This window comes from Amblyraja radiata, chromosome 14 (assembly GCF_010909765.2).
Source record: "Amblyraja radiata isolate CabotCenter1 chromosome 14, sAmbRad1.1.pri, whole genome shotgun sequence".
In the NCBI taxonomy this organism is placed as follows: domain Eukaryota; kingdom Metazoa; phylum Chordata; class Chondrichthyes; order Rajiformes; family Rajidae; genus Amblyraja; species Amblyraja radiata.
In genome coordinates, this window is record NC_045969.1 from 29,354,601 (window position 1) to 29,377,295 (window position 22,695).

Below are 22,695 nucleotides of genomic sequence, written 5' to 3' on the forward strand. Positions count from 1 at the left end.
AGTCTGAAGAAGGGGCTCAACCCGAAACGTCAACTACCGATTCAGATTCAGATTCAGATTCAACTTTAATTGTCATTGTCAGTGTACAGTACTGTTGATTACTATTCCTTCTATCCAGAGATGCTGCCTGTTCCGCAGAGTTACTACAGTTTTTTATGTCTATCTTCGGTTTAAACCAACATCTGCAGTTCCTTCTTACACATTAATTGAAGCTGTTGGACTCGAGAAAATACAAAAAAAAATTTTCGATCAAATCGAATTCGGCATGACAAAGTACAATCCCATTGCGATTTATATTTAACTGCGGGTCCACATATCCGTTTTGCATTTACGTTAAATTGCAGTCCAGGCAATGAAACTCAATAATCAAACGTTTTTAAGATGATCCATTAAGATTTGATACTCCATTATCAATTTGTTACTGTTTAAACTGTGTCACACACACACACAAAATGATAAATCAAACTGAATTTGGTATGTCTCCTCCAGCATTTCTGCTTTTATTTCAGGTTTCCAAATCTTTTGCAATGTTTCTTTCACCTCTACCACCACCCCAGGCAATACGCTTCTTTCAGACAACCTGAATTAAAAATGTTTAAAAAACTATTTATTTTCCAAGCAGAATTTCAAAAAACTCATGATTTAAAAAAAAAAATACTGTAGACAGTGCAAACTGAAACAAAAGCAGAAAGTGCTGGAAACACTCAGCAGGTCAGGCAGCATCTGTGGAGAGGAAAACAGAGTCAACGTTTCGGGTCACAGACCTTTAATCAAGGAGAAAAAGATAATGTAGTTTTAAGTTGCGGAGGGATGGATAGCTCAAAGGGAATGATTGGGAGGGTAAGATCAGGGCTGCCATGGGGATAAATTGGGTGTTCTGGTCAAAAGGATAATGGGGCATTTAGAGGGCAACAATACAAACACAGAAGGACATTGTGTTGCAAGTGGCAGGGCTATGGGACATGTCCAGTACGAGAGAACTTAAACTCTTCAATTTAATAACAATATTGCCCAGTTCTAAACATAAATTGATCACATTCATTATCCTCCTTCTATATACCCATTTTTATAATTGTGTACAGATCCTCCCCAGGTTAAAACAGGGTTCTGTTCCAGAAAACTGTTTGTAACCCCAAATGCGGCTGCTTGGTAATATATTTAAACAAAAACATAAGCAACCAAGGGCAACCTGTAGTTACACCCGGGCGTTCAGCTCAACAATTCAGATATTGCATTGAAACAAATTCCCACGCAACAGGAGATGCCTGTAGCCCCTCTGCAGCTGGCAAATCCATCCCACTGGTATCCTACTTGCTCATTTATATGTATGGGCTGTACATACTTAGGGTGTACATAACTGTATATGAATGGGCTGTACATACATGGGGTGTACATAATCTGGGGAAGACCTGTCACAAGTGCGAATAAAAACGTTTCTGTAACCGCTGGAATTACTCAGCAGGTCAGGCAACATCTGTGAGGAGAGAAAATTCACCTTTCATTTCGATGATCTTCCAACAACCACTACATTAAACACTTTGGAGCATTGATTTAGTCTTTGCAATCGGGACATATGATAATAAAACACTCTCGACTCGTGACGTGACAAAAGATAAAATATATATTCTGATGCATATTGTGGGGCTTGGGGCAGTGATGGGGGGAACAAAGGTTTGAATAGGAAGGACAGTAATGGGGTAGCAGTGATGATCAATGAGGAAAGGAATGACGCAGCCAGGAGAAGGAGGTCAGGAGTGACAAAGGCCAGGAGCATACAAATATATGAAAGATTACCTTCTGGAATCGCAGCAATATAATTTTTTTCCATCTCCAACCTTTTTAGACTTCAGATGCCCCGACTTGCTGGGCATTTCCAGCACTTTGTTTTATGTTAAACTTGTCAGTTTGGTCACACCCACCCTCCAATGGGAATGGTGCAGAATTTAATGCCGTACAATTAGTTTGCACAAGCGATTCTTTGTTGGAAACATGAGGGCAGAATGTGCAACTTTAAAGCGGAGACTGAAATACATCCGCACACACAGGCCCAACAAGCCCACAGCACACCACATCTGAAAACCAGATGCCATCCTGTCTTTGTTATTTTAACAGCCACTAGTGCAAGGGAGGGTGCTAAACCTGCTCGCGTTTGGTCTTGTCATGCAGGAGCAGGTAATTTAGCTTGATCACAGTTGTAGCAAAGTCCACAAGTTCCACAAAATCTGAGGTGATGATGTTGACTCCATTTACACCCGGCTTCTGGCACTTCACCCAGTTCATTATTACAGGAAGATTTCTAACAAGAAGAACAAAATGAGGCATGTGAAATGTCCATTGTCATTTAGAAAATGTTAAATATGAAATCTACACAACTTTTCCTCATAAAAACAGTGTACCTTCATCATAACATTCGCCAACACACAATCCAGATTATTCCTTTGCCAATAGCTCCAGCCTATTATTACACTGCTAATAAGATTTATATTAAGTAAAAACTGCAGTCCTTGATTGTATTGGCTGGTTTCCTGAAGTAGCGTGGTGTACATGATCAATGGTGGGGAAGGGGTGGCGTAAGGAGGCTCATTTGTGTGATGGACTGGGCTGGGGATCCAAGGTGGAACTTTATAGTTAGGGGATGATTACATAGACCACAGAACAGTGGAGCACAGGAGTGTGCCCTTCAATCCACAATGTTTATTCTGAAATCATGCCTAGCTGAACCAATCTCATCTGCCTGAGAATGATCCATATCCCTCTATTCTCTGCACTTCCATATGCCTATCTAAAAGCCTCAACAATGCTGCTATCGTATTTACCTCCACCACCACCCCAGGCAATATGCTTCAGTCCCCCAGCACCCTCTGTGTAAAAACAATTGTCAGTTTGGTCACCTTATAGGTATGCCCTCTAGTGTTGGACATTTCTGGAGAAATTGCCCTGGGGAAAAAGGTTCTGATGGTCTACCCTATCTATGCCTATCATAATTTTAGATATTACAATCTGGAGCACATTGGCTGGGTGGGTGATGGAGGCAGATACATTGCAATCTATCTATCTATCTTCTATCTATACATAACTAAAACTCTGATCTTGTTACTTTCCGGTTTGGCAGTCTTTCTATTTGAGCAAAAACGGTTTGCAATAGCGGTACGAATTTTTGCCAGTTCACTCACCGTTCTCCTGTGCTGCGAGTCTACCAAGATGCGTTCCGATCGGTTGAATGTCGTAAAAGTTAGCGAGGTTTAAAAAAAAATTTAAACGCGCGTACGCAGATCGAACTCTTCTCCTGCCAGTCAGTGCCGAGCGGATTAGTCTCTTTCCCTGTCACTCCCCGGGACGGTCCGCCCCTTCCTGCGACATCCTGTCTTTACTGGAGCTGAGGGTGGCCGGCGGAGGTTTCCAACCGGACATTCAGAGGGACCCGAAGCAGCTCAGCCCCAAGCAGCAGCCCCGCCCCAAGCAGCAGCCCAGCCCCAAGCAGCAGCCCAGCCCCAAGCAGCAGCCCAGCGTCGGAGACCCAACCCAGCCCAGCATGGGAGACCCAGACAAGCCCAGCCCAGAGTCAGAGACCCAGCCCAAACCGGAGATGTCGCCAAACAGAAAGCGGAGACTCTGATCCCGGCGGAGGAGAACGACCAGCGACCAGCGCCGCTGTGAGTTCCCATCGCACCGCCAATTCCAGCCACTACCGCTCTGGTCCCTCCTCCCCCGTGATGCCCCCCTCTCCCCCATTGCTCTTCCCCAAACTCACTCCCCCCCGCCCACACACCCTTCTCCCCCCACAACACACCCCCCCGCCCACACACCCCCCCCACCCACACACCCCCCCACCCACACACACACCCCACCCTGCCTACACCCCCCCCACAACCCCCCCTCCCCCACAAGCCTCCCACCCCCCACAATCCCTCCCCCACAAACCCCCAGCCCCTCAAACCCACCATAACCCCTCCGCCCCCCACTGCCCCCACATACCCCCCGCCCCCACAGCCCCCCCTCCACGCCCACACACCCCTTCCCCCCATTCACACACCCATCCCCCCACAACCCCTCCGCCCGCACCCTCCCCTCGCCCACATACACACCCCTCACCCACACACAACCCCTCCCAAACACACACCCTCCCCCTCACACCCCCCTTCCCACATCCCTCCTCCCCCCCTCCCGCCCACATACACACCTCCCCCCACCCCACACCTCCCCACCAAACACCCCACACACCTCCTCCCCCCACACCACCCTCTCCCCCCACTCCTACACCTCCACACACACACACACCACTCCTCCCCTCCCACCTCACACCCCCCCCCCCACCACACACCCCATTTCCCTACCCCCCTCCCCTCTCACACATGAAGAGGAGGGGGAGGGAGTGCTCGGGGATGCGGGGAAGTGAGCCGCGCCTGCATAGTTAGGGGCTATGGGTGAGTGGTGGAATATTGCGTTGGGGGAACGGGTGAGTGGGGGAATATTGCATTGGGGGAATGGGTTGCGTTGGGGAACCAGGCCTCCCGTGTGACTGGGACCCCCCACTTAGTCTAGTGTCTAATAAGCATCTCGATGAGTAGATTATCAAGGCAGAGAAAATCAAGGGTTAAGAGCTAGAAAATTTGATTAATGTAAATTTGCTGGTCAGCATAGACAAGGTAGATTCAAATGCCTGTTTCAGTACTGTGTGACTTATGTTCCTTCATAAGCATAGTAACAAAACAATGAATGCAAGTGCCAAAAACAAGAATTTTACCCAACCTTGCGACGAGAGAATCCCGTAGTCCGACAATCATTCCCTGGATGACAGTCTTGGCATGTGGGGTCAGGATTGCCTGCGACACGTGGAAAGTCCTTCGTCTTGCCCGCTCACTCAGGGTTGTCTCCAGGAACTGCACCAGTTTCTGAGCGTCATTAGTATTGGCCCAGGGTGCTGGGATCTGATGCCCCGGCCAGAGGAAGGGAAAGCTGTAGGCCATGGGGTGGTGGTAGAACACGAGCACCTGGACATTTTGAAAATGAAAACCAAGATGTTACCAGAGAGCAGCGACAGCCCGGCACGTGGTGCAGTGGTAGAGCTGCTGCCTCACCGTGCCACAGACCAGTTTGGATCCTGACTACAGGTGCTGTCAGTGCCAAGCTTGTACATTCTCCGTGTGACTGCGTGGATTTTCTCCCGGTGCTCTGGTTTCCTCCCACTTTCAAAGGTTTGTAGGTTACTTGGCTTCTGTAAATTACCCCTAACATGTAGGATGCAGAAGTAGGATATCATGGAACTAGTGTGAGGGTGATCAATGGTCAGTGTGGACTCGGTGGGCCACAGGGCCTGTTTCCACACTGTGTCTTTAAAACTAAAACTAAAAAAACTAAGAACACTTGGGAAGAGTGTGATCGCCTCTTAGACCGGTGGGGGCATTGCACTCCTCCCAACAGACATCTCAGGCCAGTTGGCACAGTATCAAGATGCCATTAAATGTGGTAGGTCATGTCTTACTATCTTGATAGACTTTTTGAGGTGACGAAGGTGATCCCTGAGGGTTGGGGAAGTGGATGTTGTCTACATGGATTTTTATCCAAGATGTGTGTATGGGTAGGTTTATTGGCTGCTGTAAATTACCCCTGATGTGGGTGGGTGGTGGTAGAACTGATGAGGGATTTGGCCGACAAGTGTGAAAAAAGATGACAGAGGAACTTGTGGGAGAATAGAACTGATGGGATTGCTCAGTGAGCCAGCACAGACTCAACTTCTACAGATGCGACCACAGCCTGGTTTGGGAACAGCCCCATCCAAGGTGGCAAGAAGTTGCAGAGTTGTTGTCGTAGTCCAGACTATCACGCAAACCAATCTCCCTTCCATGGACTCCATTTACACCTCATGGCGCCTTGCAAGGCCACCAGCATAATAAAGGACCAGTCTCACCCCGGATTCTCTCTCCTCTCTCCCTTCAGTCAAGAGGAACAGATGTGTGAAAACACATACTGTACCTCCAGATTCAGTGACAGTTTCTTCCCAGCTTTAACAGGCAAATGAACAGTCCTCTCATCAGTTAGAGTGTGGTCCTGTCCTCCCATCAATTTACAGGAGACTTGAACTATCTTTAATCAGATTTGATCTTGCAACTAATTTTATACCCTTTATCTGCGAGTGGTGGGGGGGGGGGGTATTAGAGGCTACTGATATTGGAGAATTCAATGTTTGTACCCCTGGGTTGTAAGTTACCCAAGTAGAATGTGTGCTGTTCCTCCAGTTTGTGTGTGACCTGACAATGACAATTGAGCTGGCCCAGGCTGAAAGGTCAGTATTGCAATGAGGAGAGTTAAAATGGTTAGCCAGGAGATGCAGTAAGCCGTGGTGGACCGAGCACGAGTGTTTGGTGAAACGTTCACTAGGACAATGCTTGGTGAAGTTAATGAAATCAGTGAGTTCTGCACAGGTGCAGGGGTCAGCCCCAATGCACTCATTGATGTAGCGGAGAAAGAGGTGGGAGTTAGTGCCAGTATAAAACATGCGACAAGGACTGTTTGATATAACCGATAAAAAAAGGCAGGCATGGCTGCGGCTTATGCGAGTGTCTATGGCTATACACCTTTAACTTGGAGAAAGTGAGAGGAGTCAAAAGACAAGTTGTTGAGGGCAAGGACAAGTTCAACCAAGCGGAAGAGAGTGTTAGTGGTGCGAGATTAATTTGGTACTGAATCCTTTCCATTACCTCCACAGATGCTTCCTGCTGAGTCCCTCCAGCATTTTGTGTTTAGTTTAGAGATACAGCGCAGAAACAGGTCCTTCAGCCAACCAAGTCCGCACAGACCAGCGATCCCTGTACACTAACACCATCCTACACACACTAGGGACAATTTACATTTATACCAAGCCAATTAATCTACAAACCTGTACCTCTTTGGAATGTGAGAGGAAACAGAAGATCTCGGAGAAAACCCACACAGATCACGGGGAAAACGTACAAACTCTGTACAGACTGCACCCGTAGTAAGGATCGAACCTGTGTCTCTGGTGCTGCTAGGCAGCAACTCTACTGCTGGGCCACCGTGCTGCCCTATTATGCTCAAGAGACATGTGTATCCGGGCGAAGAGGGTTTATTAGCAAATGAGTCAGGTGGGGGCGAGATGGAGATAATAATGAAGGATCGAAGAAAATTGGTGCCAAATCGTCTCTTTACATATAAATCTCTCACTGCTCAGCTCTGAGTAGCACTTAGCACCCAATTTATATTAGAATGTGATGATGTAGCAGGCATGAAAGTGACTGTCTCACAACATTTACATTTGATGGTGAAACAGACTACACTTGCAACAGAAAGCCTGTGATCTTCTGGCATTGTATTGCTACATTATGGTGTGACTACATTACAGAGACATAAAGCCACACTACTACCTGGTCAATTTCACCCTGTTATTATAATATGATGGTATTACAACATCATTAACTTTCATGCTCAGGTGTGCATTACTGTCTCACAACTGCCACACTGTGTTACAGTACTGTAATCGCACCGTCATGCTGCCATGTTCAACATTACTGTCATTGAACCACCAAGCCAAAATTCAGTGAAAGTATATTACATACATAGAACAGCGCAGCAGGGAGACAAGTTCCTACAATGCATTTGAAGTACTTCTGGAGAGTCTTGAATTCATTTCAATCCTGGAGGAGGCTCTGCAACCCATTGTCCATGCTGGCTCTGTACAGAGCAGTACAGAAAATCCTGTTCTACTGGTCAAGCTCTGAAACCTTGCAAGCTTATTCCCCTCAAGTGCCTATTCAATTCCCTTTGAAATGTTTGATTGTTACCTCAGTGAACCATCAGAGACAGCGAGTTCCAGATCATTAGCAATTGCTGTGTAACGAGGCCGTTTGCCATATCCCCCCCATATCTCTTTCCGAACGTATGTGTTCCCCAATCGTACCATCAGCTGTTCCATATCTCATCTGATCTTGTTGTAATCCAGTTCAACTTCATCAAATCCACTTTTGACTTCCATTGAAGGTACAAGAAATCTCGCTACGACCTTCGCAAAGCCAACAGGAATGCCAAGAGCCAATACCAGGATGAACTTGAGTCCCAGCATAAACACTCAGACACCCATCGACTGTGGCAAGGCCTGAGGACTATATCTACCTACAAAGCAAAGTCAGGCAGCATCATTGGTGGTAAGGAGGCCACAAACAATCTTCCTGATGTACTAGTGGCCAGAGGATCTGGGGTGACGGAGGAACGGAAGGAAATCCACATTAGGCAGGAAATGGTGTTGGGTAGATTGATGGGACTGAAGGCTGATGAATCCCCAGGGCCTGATGGTCTGCATAAGGAAGTGGCTCTAGAAATCGTGGACGCATTGGTGATCATTTTCCAATGTTCTATAGATTCGGGATCAGTTCCTGTGGATTGGAGGGTAGCTATGTTATCCCACTTTTTTAAGAAAGGCGGGAGAGAGAAAACAGGGAATCATAGACCAGTTAGCCTGACATCAGTGGTGGGGAAGATGCTGGCATCAATCATAAAAGACGAAATAGCGGCACATTTGGATAGCAGTAACAGGATCGGTCTGAGTCAGCATGGATTTACGAAGGGGAAATCATGCTTGACTAAACTCACTTCAACTGTGATGAAGTGCTTAGAGAGGCTGGTCCTGGCCCACATTAAATCCTCACTCCCACCCACCCTGGATCAGCATCAGTTTGCATATAGAGCTAATAGGTCAACAGAGGATGCCATCAACATAGCTCTACATTCTGCACTGTCTCAGCTGGAGCACCCTGGCTCATATGTGAGGATGTTATTTGTAGATTTTAGTTCTGCATTTAATACCATCATCCCCAGCAGAATGGTGGACAAACGGTCTGACCTGGGTGTTAATGCCAACACATGCAGATGGATCAAGGACTTCTTAACAGACCGTCGACAGACTGTCAGGATGGGGTCCAATCACTCCCCAGTCCTGATGCTCAGCACAGGAGGGCCACAAGGTTGTGTGCTGAGTCCTATCTTATACACAATATACACCCATGACTGCACACCACTACACAGCACAAACCGGATAATCAAGTTTGCGGATGACACGACTGTGGTGGGGCTGATAAATAACAACGACGAGTCTGCCTACAGAGATGAAGTCCAAAAACTGACTGTCTGGTGCACTAAAAATAACCTGGTACTCAACCCAACCAAAACAAAAGAACTGGTTATTGACTTCAGGAGGAGGAGAGAGGAACCTGCTCCTCTCTACATCAAAGGAGACATGGTGGAGAGAGTCACTGACTTTAAGTTCCTGGGAATATACATCTCCCAGGACCTCAAATGGACAATGAACACGGTCACTCTCGTGAAGAAGTCACAGCAGCGGCTGTATTTCCTGAGGTCTCTGCGGAGAGCAAACGTCTCACAGCCGCTGCTGCTGTCCTTCTGCCGGTGCGCCGTGGAAAGCATCCTCTCCTGTGGCATCCTGCTGGGACCGCAGCTATTTACAATATACATCCATGATTTAGATGAAGGGATTCGAAGTAACAGTAGCAAATTTGCAGATGACACAAAGCTGGGTGGCAGTGTGAACTGTGAAGAGGATGCTATGAGAATGCAGGGTGACTTGGACAGGTTAGGGGAGTGGGCAGATGCATGGCAGATGCAGTTTAATGTGGATAAATGTGAGGTTATCCACTTTGGTAGCAAAAACAGGAAGGCAGATCATTATCAAAATGGTGTCAAGTTGAGAAAAGGGGAAGTACAACAGGATCTGGGTGTCCTTGTTCATCGGTCAATGAAAGTAAGCATGCAGGTACAGCAGACAGTGAAGAAAGCGAATGGCATGTTAATAATAATAATAATAAATTTTATTTATGGGCGCCTTTCAAGAGTCTCAAGGACACCTTACAAAAATTTAGCAGGTAGAGGAAAAACATGTAAAGGGAATGAAATAAATAGTAGAGACATGACTAGTACACAAAGTAAAGACAGAATTCAATTCAAAACACAATATGAGGCAATTAATGCACAGATGAAAAGGGAGGGGGCCTTCATAACAAGAGGAGTTGAGTATAGGAGCAAAGAGGTCCTTCTCCAGTTGTACGGGGTCCTAGTGAGACCACACCTGGAGTATTGTGTGCAGTTTTGGTCTCCAAATTTGAGGAAGGACATCCTTGCTATTGAGAGAGTGCAGCGTAGGTTCACAAGGTTAATTCCCGTGATGGTGGGACGGTCATATGCTGTGAGAATGGAGCGGCTGGGCTTGTATACTCTGGAATTTAGAAGGATGGGAGGGGATCTTATTGAAACATATAAGATTATTATGGGTTTGGACATACTAGAGGCAAGAAACATGTTCCCGATGTTGGGGGAGTCCAGAACCAGGGGCACAGTTTAAGAATAAGGGGTAAGCGATTTAGAACAGAGATGAGGAAACACTTTTTCATACAGAGAGTTATGTCCGTGGAATTCTCTGCCTCAGAGGGTGTTGGAGGCTGGTTCTCTGGATACTTTCAAGAGAGAGCTAGATAGGGCTCTTAAAGATAGCGGTCAGGGGATATGGGGAGAAGGCAGGAACGGGGTACTGATTGTGGATGATCAGCCATGATCACATTGAATGTCGGTGTTCGAAGGGGCGAATGGCCTACTCCTGCACCTACTGTCTATTGTCTATTGACACCACAGTATTGGGCCGGATATTAAATAATGACGAGACGGAATACAGAAAGCAGATGAGAACCTTGTAACCTCAATATCAGCAAGACAAAGGAGATTGTGAATAACTTCAGGAAGTGAAGTAGTACAGACACCCCATAAAATATTGAAGGTGCTGGGGTAGAGAAGGTTTAAAGCTTCAAGTTCCTAGGAGTAAATATCACAAGCAATTTGTCCTGGACCAGCCACATTCAAGAAAGCGCAGAATGCCTCTACTTCCTTAGAATGTTTGGGAAATTGAGCATGCCCCCAACAACCCTTACCAACTTCAACAGATGCGAGGTGAAAGCATTTTATCGGACTGAATCACAGCCTGGTTTGGGAACAACTCCATCCAAGACAGCAAGAAATTGCAGAGTCAAGAGTATTTAATTGTCATACATCCTGGAAACACAATAATGAGATTCTTAGGTAGACACAAAATGTTGGAGTAACTCAGCGGGACAGACAGCATCTTTGGAGAGAATTAATTGGTGACATTTCGGCTCGAGACCCTTTTTCGATTCTTACTTGCTGCAGCTTTACAAGCATCATCCTTACCTGGAAATATATCACTATCCTTTCACCATCACTGGTCAAAATACTGGAACGTCCTAACAACATTGTAGGTGTACCCACACCTCAAGGACTGCAGCAGTTCAAGGGGGCAGCTCATCACAACCATCTCAAGGGCAATTAAATGCTGGCTCAGCCTGAAAACACCCCATCTCAAGTAAATATTGGAACATTGCACATCTAATGTGATGCCATTTGGGAGTACATTCACAATTAAGGGTTGGGCCGTGGGGAATAAGAGGGAGGGACAGAGGTACTGTCCTGTTCAAGGATCCCTGAAGGTGGCACCACAGGTACATGGGGTAACAAGCAGGCATAAGGGATACTTGCTTTTAATTGCCAGGGCCTAGAATGCAAGAGCAGGGTCATCATGTTACATCATTATAAAACATTCATTAGCCTGTAGCACTCTTTAAGAACCAAAATGTTTCCACAGGAGAGGGTTCAGTGGAGATTCACCAGGATGTTTTTTACATGCAATGTTTGTTTCCTTGGAGAGAAGGCTGAGGTGAGGTGGGGGGAGGAGGGGGGGCTGATAGAAGTTTATCAAATTCACAGACAACTTCACGACAAAGATGGTAAAAGTTAGAGGGCATAAGTTTAGAGTAACAAGTAAGTTCTGCTGAAAGATTTTTTGCCACCCATCAAGTGATTGAAATCGGAAATGCATTGCTCAAGGGATTGATGGAAACAGAGATTGTGGCTCATTTAAAACATATCTGGATAAGCACTTCAATCACTGAAAAATCTACAGGCCCAGTGCCAGTAAATGACATTAGTGTAGATGGGTACTTGATTGTCAGCATGGAGATGATGGATTGAAGGAGCAGTTTCTGTGCTATATGACTCTAGGAAATAAATTAACACCATTCACTGGCTAATCACCTGAAAGGGTATTGCAACACATAAGCAATGTTAAGCATTGCAATAAATATATATATTATTTTAAAGATATATAATCCTCTCAGAAAGGAATGTTCCACTTCAAATTTGGAACAGCCTTCATGAACTGGTGATGGTAAGGACAGCTTTAAATGAAAACAGCTTACAGTATGCACAAGGAGATTACAGCTCTTACAGCATAGGAGCATTTTCTAAATGCAAAGGGTATGTGTGGAATTGATAAGCATAGAGAAAATAGAGAATGAGCAAGATGAAAAGAGAATCTGTATATAATGATCAGGAAGCATTCAGTGATAAATATTGTGATAGAAAAGGAGAATCTATAAATAAACAAGCAAACTGGTTAAATAATACTTTGGATGCCCCTTCAAATAAGTCATAAAGAAGAGGTAAATGGAATTAGGATCCAATTAGATTGATCGCAGTTGAGGGGGGGTCTACTATTTACTATTAATTTACTGTTAAAGGTGTGACAGTCAATATGGAATTTCAATTAACAAATAAACTGCCTTGTTTTAGTAAGAGGCATAAATACTGAAATCCAAAGGGATTCAGCTATAATTTCCAAACTTAGTTGCACATTTGCATAGATATAGAGGGTACAATAGATGACCCAACAATCGTCAGAGTTTAAAAGAATGACAAATGCCCTTCTTGAAATATGTAACATTCTTTGAATTTAAGTGAAGTTGTGTTGGAAGGGCTGTTTCTCAAGTCCAATGCTCCAGTAACAGAGCAACAAATGGAAGCTGAGCAGTGTCACAAGCAGATATTCAATCCCCACTGAGAGTGACGTGAATCATTACAATTCATTTCACCCAGAGGGCTGTCTATGATTGGGCATTGACAATATTCAATTCATTTTTGATCATTGCAGCAGTCGGGAGATGTTGAAACTGGCTTGTAAAAGTGTCAATGTAGTTTTGAGAAGAGGTTGCTCATGCCATGTTATTGAATCACGGTTCTGCGGCTCCACATATCTATATCACATTACGTTGTTATTCCATTTATGCCCCTGTCCCACTTAGGAAACCTGAACGGAAACCTCTGGAGACTTTGCGCCCCACCCATGGTTTCCGTGCAGTTCCCGGAGGTTGCAGGTGGTTGCCGGAGGTTGCAGGTAGTGGAAGCAGGTAGGGAGACTGACAAAAACCTCCGGGAACCACACGGAAACCTTGGGTGGGGCGCAAAGTCTCCAGAGGTTTCCGTTCAGGTTTCCTAAGTGGGACAGGGGCATAACTATCACTCAGTCTTCATTGCTTATTATTACACTGCTGTGTTATTAGATAAATACAAGCTGTCCCCAGGTAACAAACGTGCTCCGTTTTTATACCTATGTTCTTAAGTCGTATTTGTCTGCAAATCGGGAAATACACAAAAAACACTCAATATGATAGCTGTATTGTACCTCCGTGGTGTTGTAAAGAATGGCATCAAAAGCACATAAGACTGATAAGAACGAAGAATTACTAAATGGAGAGAGAGAGAGAGAGAGAGAGAGAGAGAGAGAGAGAGAGAGAGAGAGAGATAACTTGTTCTGCTATGTAGGGTGCCCATAAGTGGAACGTACATAACCCAATGGCAGACTCTGTGCAGTTGGTTGCATGTTTTAATACCATTGAAATTGTGCAAAGCTGAGTGGACCCACCTGGTATTTGCGCTCCCATAAATACTGGAGTGTTATTTCCTCAACTAGGTTGGCTCGGCAGAGTCTTGACCCAAATATCTCTTTAAGCATTTCGATGAGGTATTCATGGTTTATGTCCTCCATTGCATAATAGTGATTGAAATCCAGAAAGATCACCTCCTTGCTGTGAGATTTCAAAAAGTTGTTAATCTCCATCAGTCCATCATAAACTTTGCTGCCAAACAACCCGTGGATGAAATAAAGCTCATTTTCCTCTCCTGGTTTTCTGGAGATTCGAAGGTCAAAGTAGCGAATGCCAGCTTCCAGCTGCTCTATGAAATTCAAGCTCTGGGTCACAGACCATTTCTTCATCGTTTTCTTCCAGAGAGAACGGAAGATTCCAGCCAGCTGCCTGACTACAACTGGCTGATCCAGACCAACAGGGGAGTTTTCATCAATCCAAAAGCTGAAGGAATCGTGTGATCCTGAAGAGGAAGCAAGGAAGATGCACAAAGTTTGTTTATTCTTGGAACAATAGACTTGGCTCAAGCGCAGGCTCGGCGATCATTTCGCTGAACACCTCCGCTCAGTCTGCCTAGACATATGATATCTCCCGGTTCCCAAACACTTTAACTCCCCGTCCCATTCCCATACTGACCTTTCTGTCCTGGGCCTCCGCCACTGTCAGAGTGAGGCTGAACGCAAATTGGAGGAACAGCACCTCATATTTCGCTTGGGCAGCTTGTACGTCATTGGCATGAATATTGATTTCTCTGACTTCATGTAACCCTTGCTTTCCCTCTCACTCCGCCCTTACCCCACCCTAGTTTTCCGATTAGGTTCACTGCCCTGATTAATTTTACTGATTGTATGTCTCGTTGTCTCCTTGCCCTCAGCCAACAATGAACCTTTGATCTGTCCTTTTCACTCCTTACCCCTCCATATCTCTAGTCTCCATCTCCCCGACTCTCATCCTGAAGAAGGATCTCGACCTGAAATGTCACCCATTCCTTCTCTCCAGAGATGTTGCCTGTCCCGCTGAGTTACTCCAGCTTTTTGTGTCTATCTTTGGTGTAAACCAGCATCTGCAGTTCCTTCCTACACTATAGACGGCTCAATGCAAATAACATTTCACTTTCTCTGTGACTAAAAGCAAAATTCAACATGGCAGCAAAGCAGTCTAGTGCAGTTACAACCTTGCAGAGATGTACTCCACAAAATTCGGTCACATTGGAATAACATGATGTTTGGCAAAACTCAATAGAAAATGTAGATGTAGCAATTTGCAGAATAACAGGAAGGTTGTAGCATAGAAAAAGGTCCTTTAACCCATGAAGAAGCATCAGTTGTATGCAAGACAAATCCATCTAGCCTACTCCCACTCTCCCCAGAGCTCTGCAACATTTAAAGTCAGAGTCATACACCATGGAAACCAGGCTCTCGGCCCCAACACGTCCATGCTGACCAGGATAATCCAGCAATGGAGTTAGAAGAGCAAATATGCCAGGAGATTGCAGACAGCTGCAGGACTAATAAGGTTGTTGTAGTATGGAATTTTTAATTTCCTAATAATGACTGGGACTGGTTTAGACGAGGCACAATTTGTCAAATGTGTTCAGAAAGGTTTCCTCAGCCAATATGTAGTGGGCCCTACATTGGATAAGGCTTGGTCTAGTCTTAGGAAATTGGGAACGGTAAGTGGATATAATGAGCCTTTTGGGACCAGTGACCAATGTTCTAATGGGATAAAGATAGTTATAGAGTCATAGTCATAAAATGTGGAAACAGGCCCTTCGGCCCAACTTACCCACACCGATCATCTACAATAGCCCCATATGCCTCGAAACCTATATGGCCCATATCCCTCAAAACCTATCCTATCCACGTACCTAAATATCTTAAACATTGCGATAGTACCTGCCTCAAATACCTCCTCTGGCAGTACGTTCCATACACCCACTACTCTTTGTGTAAAAAAAGTTACCCCTCGGCTTCCTTTTAAAGCTTTCCCCCTCACCTTAAACCTATGTCCTCTGGTTCTCAATTCTCCCACTCTGGCAATGACTAATATTTATCCGATCTATTCCTCTCATGATTTTGTACACCGCTAAATAAGATCGCCCCTTATTCTTCTGCTTTCCGAGTCCTAGCCTGCTCAATCTCTCCCGATAACAGGCCCATGAGTCCTGAAAGCATCATTGTAAATCTTCTCTGCACCCTTTCCAGCTTGACATCTTTCCTGTAACATTGTGACCAAAACTGAACAAAATACTCTAAATGCGGCCTCATACACGTCCTACATAACTGCAACATGACCACCCAACTGCTCCACTCAATACTCTGACTGATGAAGGCCAATGTGCCCAAAGCCTTTTTCACCACCCTATATACCTGTGACTATGAATAGATAGATAATATGAAGAGACAGGGCGGGCCCACAAGTTAAAATTCTAAACTGAGGCAAGGCCAAATTCGAAGGTATTAGATAGGAACTCACTCATGTTGATTGGAGCAGGTTGTTCGAAGGAAAGGAATGTCTGGAAAGTGGGATATTTTTTAAGAGTGTGCTGACAAGAATCCAGGACCTACTAGAGTGAAGGGTGGCAGGTGGGTGTAAGGAAGCTTGGATGAGAAAAGAAACCGCGGTTCAGGTTAACACTAAGGAGGAGGCATGGGGCAGGTATAAGCAGCTGGGATCAAGTGTTTCCTTGGAGGAGTTTCGGGAACTGAGGAGCAAGCTAAAAAAAAATAAACCAGGAGAGCAAAAAAGAGGCAGGAGGTAGCTGGCAAATAATATCAAGGATAATCCCGTGTTTATTAAAGTACATGAAGAGAAAAAGGGAACCAGTGAGAGAATGGGGTCCCTCAGGAATCAAAGTGGTTAACTCTGTGTGGAGCCACAGGAGATGGGCAAGGTCCTCAATGAGTATTTCTCTTCTGTTTTTATCGTGGAGAAAGACACGAGGAGCGGGGAACTTGGGGTTGTCAATGGAAGTGTCGAGGGCAGTCAGTATTATGGTCGAGGAGGTGCTGAAGGTCCTAGCATGTATGAGGATGGACAAATCTCCTGGCCCTGAGTAGATATATCCAAGGACACGGTGGGAATCTAAAGAAACAAAGTAGGGAAATCAAGAACCAGAGAACATAGGTTTAAAGTGTGGGGGGGGGAGATTTAATAGGAACCTGAGGGGCAACTTTTTTTTAACACAAAAGGTGGAGGGTGCATGGAATACAGGTATGGCCAGAGGAAGTCGTTGAGGCAAGTACTGTCACATAGTTTACAAAACATTTGGACAGGTACATGATAGGATAGGTTTAGAGGGATATGGGCCAAATGCAGGCAGGTGGGATTAGCTCCCAATGTGGCCTCCTTCACATCAGTGAGACCAAGCAAAGACTAGGCGACCATTTTGCTGAACATCTGAGCTGCCTGCCAAGGCCTGCTGGAGTCCCAGTTGCTAATTCCAACTCCTCTTCCCATACTAACCTTTTTGTCTTTGGCTGCCTCCATTGTCCGAGTGAGGCCACACACAAACTGGAGGAACAGCTTGGAACCCAACAGTATGAATATTTCAATACTCCCCACCCCCTCATTTTCCCCTGACCCCCGCCCCATTTCCCTTTTCCCTCCCGTGCCCCTGTCCTTTCACCCATATCCCTCCCTCTGCCTTTACATTCCATTCCTCCTCTTTTCCATATCTGACATCCATTGTCTCCTTTTCACTTCTAGCTTTTAACGCTTACTCCATCCATCTGCCAATCGCACCCCCCACCCAAACTACATTCACCTATCACTTGCCAAGCTTAGTCCCGCCTCCACCTCTTTTTTCCAGCTTTATCCACCCTACTCCAATTAGTCTGAAGAAGGGTCCGTTTGGCTGAAACATGATCTGTCCATTCCCTTCACAGATGCCGCCCGACCTGCTGAGTTCCTTCAGCACTCTGTTCTGCTACTTCTCGCTAACTTGGCCAATTTTATAGCCATGCTTCAACAGACCTCATATTCCATTGGTGCCGGCCTTCATGAAAAGCCTGTGATGTGGAGCTTTATCAAATGAAAGGCCATGTACATCACCAATTCTCCCTGTTGTCTCATCTACTATTCATTAAAATAGTCTGAAGAAGGGTTTCGGCCCGAAACGTTGCCTATTTCATTCGCTCCATAGATGCTGCTGCACCCGCTGAGTTTTTCCAGCTTTTTTGTGTACTTATTAATTAAAATAAGTTGCCTTTAACAATTCCGTGTAGTATTTCTCTAATCAGGCACATCTCCGAGTCTCTGTGAATTCAATGCTGATTGTTTTTGAATTTTTGAGATAGAGCTGAATTGTTGCGTTTTATCCATACACCTTTTGTAAAAGTGTTTTTTTTTAAAACACTCAAATCTCCACTCCTCAAACATGCCGCCATATCTACGCATTTGGAAAACATTATCAGAAAAGTGTGGCCAAAAATTTTGGAACGGAAATGTTTGTGCTCATTTCTTTCCACTACATTCTGTGTGCAGATGTAGTATTTCAGCTGATGTGGTGGCCTAATGGATAAGACGCTGGTCTCGCAGGACAGGGATTATGGGTTTAAGTCTCATCTGGGGAGTGAAAGAGCTTTGCTTCTGGATCATGTAGCTGTTGTTAGAAGCTGGTGTAAATCTGACCATTGTGAGCCGTTGCCTCGCAGCTCCAGAAACCCAGGTTCAATCCTGATCTCCAACACTGTCTTTGTGGAGTCTGAATGTTCTCTGTGGCTGCGTGGTTTCCTCTAGGGGTTTGTCTTCCTTCCATATCCCAGTGTTGGTGAATTTATTGGATACTGCAATGTGTTCATAGTGTGTGGGTGAGGGATCTAATCGGAGGGGTTAGTGTGAGGATGGGAACGTAGGGAGAATAAAACTGAATTAAGTGAAGGATGGTGGTGAATAGGTGCATGATGCTGAGAGTGGATTTGGTGGGTTCCGTCTCTTTGCCATGTGACTGTCTGATTCTCTTTGCTAGCTGAATGCTCACTCTCTCTAGGATTGCTTTATTTCCTTGTTGTATGCTGTCCGAAGTTCCTGTTTTATATTTTGCGCAGCACTACAAGTTTACTGTTCGAGGCATGTCTTTTATTTACTTGCAGATTTGGTGGGTTAATTGGCCACTGGAAATTGCTCCTAAAGTGTGGTAGAATGGCAGAATCTGGAGGAGGTAGTTGATGGGAATGTGGGATTAACAAGGATTTAGTGATAATTGGGTAGTTGATGACCAGCATAGACTGGTGGGCTGAAGGGCTATTCACATGCTGTATCTCTCCATTACTCTTGTCTTTAGGATGTTGATGCACAATCCTTGAACTTCACACGAACAAAAACATAACATACCTTCTGCAAGATCAACTTTAAGGAATTAGAAGATCAGAATATGAAACGTAATAAAATAGATTTAGAATTATATGCCAAAATATAGGGACTTGAATGGTTGATAGATAACCTGATATTTCTGGTTCAAATACACTGGAAACAGACTGACTTTTGATTTTTTAAAATTTAATTTTAAAAAAGCCTTCTGTGCTGGTCTCACCATGTCTGAGAGCATGCAGCGAGCATGGTACCAGGGCCAGTTGTATTGGTATTGATTTATTACTGATAACCTTGTCATGGTGGAGAAGCTTGTGTGGACCCGAGATCCTGAGAGCGATGCCGTCTGGAGCTATGCTCCTGGTAGGGCCACCCATAGCAGTAAGGTTGAGGGGGAGGTCTCTGACAAAGAACAATCCAACCAAGACCTCAATGGTAGAACAGGCAGAGGATACTGGCTGACCTTAGTGGAGCGCCACAACGGCTGGAAAGGCGGATGAAGGCTGCAGCAGAAAAGGGTCTCCGGTCGTCTTGGACTCCATGCCACTGGATCCTAACCCAGATCTGTCAAGAACCGTGGGGTGGCTGTCTGTGCACTAGTCTCCCCACATTAAACAAAGTCATGCACAGGCTTCCTCCATATAGGGAATAGCACCCTGGAGACACCCATGGTCAGCCATGACGGAAGGGGGCCTAAGAAGAAGACTGAGATAGCGTGAAAAACCTTGTATTGAGTGCTAACCAGGCAAATCATACCATGCAGGTGTACATCAGGTAGTGCAAACAGAAAATAATCAGAGTGCAGAATACATGTGCAAGGAACGCAACAAGGTAGATTGGAAGATTGAGAATTCATCCTTGGCATAGCGAGGGCTGTTCAAGAGTCTGATAACGACAGGGAAGAAACTGTTGTTGAAACTAGTGGTGTGTGCTTTCAAGCTTTTGTATCTTCTACCGCACGGGAGAGAGAAAAGAGAAGAGAGAAGGCGAGTGCGAGAGGCCCTTGATTGTATTGCTTTTCTGAAGCAGTGCGAAGTGTTGATGAAGCCGGCTATGTTTTTTCCCTTCTTCATTGAGAAGCACGATTTGACTCTTTGTTAAACTGCTACATGCCTGCAAGTTGAATGTGAATACTATTCCATTGTTTAGTCATGTTAACTGCTGATTTAAGGAGCTGTAGTTACAATTAATACATGGATGGCCACAACCAAATGTGGGAAAGTAGTCTGTTTGTGTAAACATTACGTGCCGACACAGCCTAAGAGGGCTGCATCTGTGAAAGGAATGTAGCCCGGTTAATGATAGAAATTACCAATTCCACAGGTTCTTGTTTGACTTGATTATGTTTATATAAAGTATGTCTGATCTGTTTGGATAGCATGCAACACAAGACTTCTTACTGTACCTTGGTACGTGACAATAATAAATCTAAACATGAAGCCTGAGAAAGGGTTATAGGTGAAGGGCATGGGGGAAGGGAAAAGGGGTGTTGTTAGTAAGTTACCTAATATTGGAGAATTCAATGCTCATGCTGCAGAATGAGGTGCAGTTCCTCCAGTTCACTCTGGCAATGGAGGAAGTGCAGGACAGAAAGGTTGGTAAGGGAAAGAAGGACACAAAGTGCTGGAGTAGCTCAGCAGGTCAGGCAACATCACTGGAAAACATGGATATGTGACGTTTTGAGTCAAGAGTTCTCTTCAGAATTCTCCAGAGTTGCTACCTGACCTGCTGAGTTACAAAAAAGAAATAAAGTGCTGGAGTAACAGCCGGTACAGAAACAGGAAGGGTAGTTAAAATGTTAGCAACCAGCAAGCCTGGGCAGATTAGGTGAATGGGCAAGTTGATGGGTGGGCTACAATGTGAGCATATTCAGCAAATTATTATTTCAAGAGACCGAGAACATGTTTTGTTACAAAAGAAATCTAGGGGTCCTTGTACACAAAACATAAAAGTTTAGCAATGTAGGCGCAGCAAGCTGATTGGAATGGTTGTTTGTGGGCAAATGGAAGTCCAGAAAGTTGGACACTTTTAAAAGGTGAGAGTTCAGGGGAGATGAGATGTTCCTGTTAAAGGGTATGGCAGGTGGGAGTAAGGAAGCCAAAATAACGAGAGAAATTGAAACTCTGTTCAGGAAATAGGAGGCATGAACCAGATATAGGCAGCTGTGATCGAGTGCATCCCTGGAGGAGTTTAGGCAGAGGAGCATCTTAAGAAGGAAATTAGGAAAGCAAAAAGGGACAGAAGATAGTTCTGGGAGATAAATTTAAGGAAAGTCCGTTAACATTCTACTGCTGAGAAGGAATGAGTTCAAGTATCAATAAAGGAATCAGTTGGAGGTGGTACCTCAAAGGCTCTCTATTCACCTGCCAGAGACACCAATCGCAGCGATAAAAGTAAAACTCAGACATGGATAGATAAATAGTATTACACAAATTCTGAAAAGCAGAGATGCAGGTTAAGAGGCTAACAACAAACAGAAGTTAGAGTGGAACTGAAAAACAGAGTAGTGGCGTTGCTAAACCGGAACGGAACATGGTTTCGATATAGTTGGCTTGGTGGATTTCGAATTTAAAAACGAGCGAGGCGCTGTATAATGCATAAAGAAGATTGACCACGATAATACCAGCACGGGCAGGATATATCCGTCAGCAAAAATTCTATTGCCTGGGACTGTTCCCACCACAAAACACAGCTGAGCTGACAGAATCGCTCCAGTTTTACCAATGAGTTTAATTTAGTGTATAGACGCCTATGGATATGATGGAGGAAATGATAAAGTATATTATTGATACATATAAGTACAGGACATAAAACACGATGGACCCATACAAATGTACTGGACAGAATATAAACATGTACGCTTGTTGTAAGCCGAAACTGCACACCTCACAGGTATGCCGGTAAACACAATGTAACTACAATACACGCATAGTGACAAGTGTACACGTAGGTGCATGGTGCACACAAAGTCCAGGTGGCGGATACATTACAGTCAACACACACTCCAGACTTATGCTGATCCCCGGCGCAACTCCCCTCCCCCCCGCCGGCCGAGCGGCATCTTACCCGGCACGGCGAGGTTGGCGAGGGGCAGGGCGCAGAGTGACCGCGGGAGGCTGCCCATCCAGTCGGCGTGCGGGGTGCCCGGGCTGGGCGCCGGTCGCACTGCGCCGCTCCGGCGTTCCGCAACCCTCACCGCCGCCATCCGCTCGCTGCCGACAAACTGCGGCCGAGCAGGCAGGCGGGCGGGCGGGACCGGGAGGAGCGAGCTGGCTGACGGCAGCGGGGCGGAGCGGGACCGGCTTATCCCGTCAGCGCGGAGCCGGGACACAGCCCTGTCCTTCCCACCCCCATGTACATCACCCACAGGGTCACCCCACCGCATCATACACACAACACATGAGGCCACACAATACAGGGGAACACACACACACACAACACGGGGGAACACACACACAACACCGGGGAACACACACACAACACCGGGGAACACACACAACACAGGGGAACACACACAACACCGGGGAACACACACAACACAGGGGAACACATACACCCTCAGACACAACACAGGGGAACACACACCCTCACACAC

At 45.5% G+C, this 22,695-nt stretch overlaps 1 protein-coding gene across 1 annotated transcript; it reads right to left on the minus strand.

Annotated features, from left to right (window-relative positions):
- Positions 1-86: 86 nt before the first annotated feature.
- LOC116980580 (PI-PLC X domain-containing protein 3-like) lies at positions 87-22,518 on the minus strand. Its single transcript, XM_033032953.1, has 4 exons — positions 22,167-22,518; positions 13,790-14,253; positions 4,750-4,991; positions 87-2,296 (listed from the first exon to the last, which is right to left on the minus strand). The coding sequence occupies exons 1-4, from the start codon at positions 22,486-22,488 to the stop codon at positions 2,134-2,136; spliced, it is 1,191 nt and encodes a 396-aa protein (XP_032888844.1). The 5' UTR covers positions 22,489-22,518; the 3' UTR covers positions 87-2,133.
- Positions 22,519-22,695: the final 177 nt, after the last annotated feature.

Coding starts and splice junctions, on each gene's coding strand:
- LOC116980580 (XM_033032953.1), bottom strand. CDS start 22,488: ATGATGCGGTGGGGTGACCCTGTGGGTGATGTACATGGGGGTGGGAAG. Junction 14,254..22,166: donor CGCCAACCTCGCCGTGCCGG/GTAAGATGCCGC, acceptor CTTCCTCTTCAG/GATCACACGATTCCTTCAGC. Junction 2,297..4,749: donor CGGGATTCTCTCGTCGCAAG/GTTGGGTAAAAT, acceptor TCTTCTTGTTAG/AAATCTTCCTGTAATAATGA.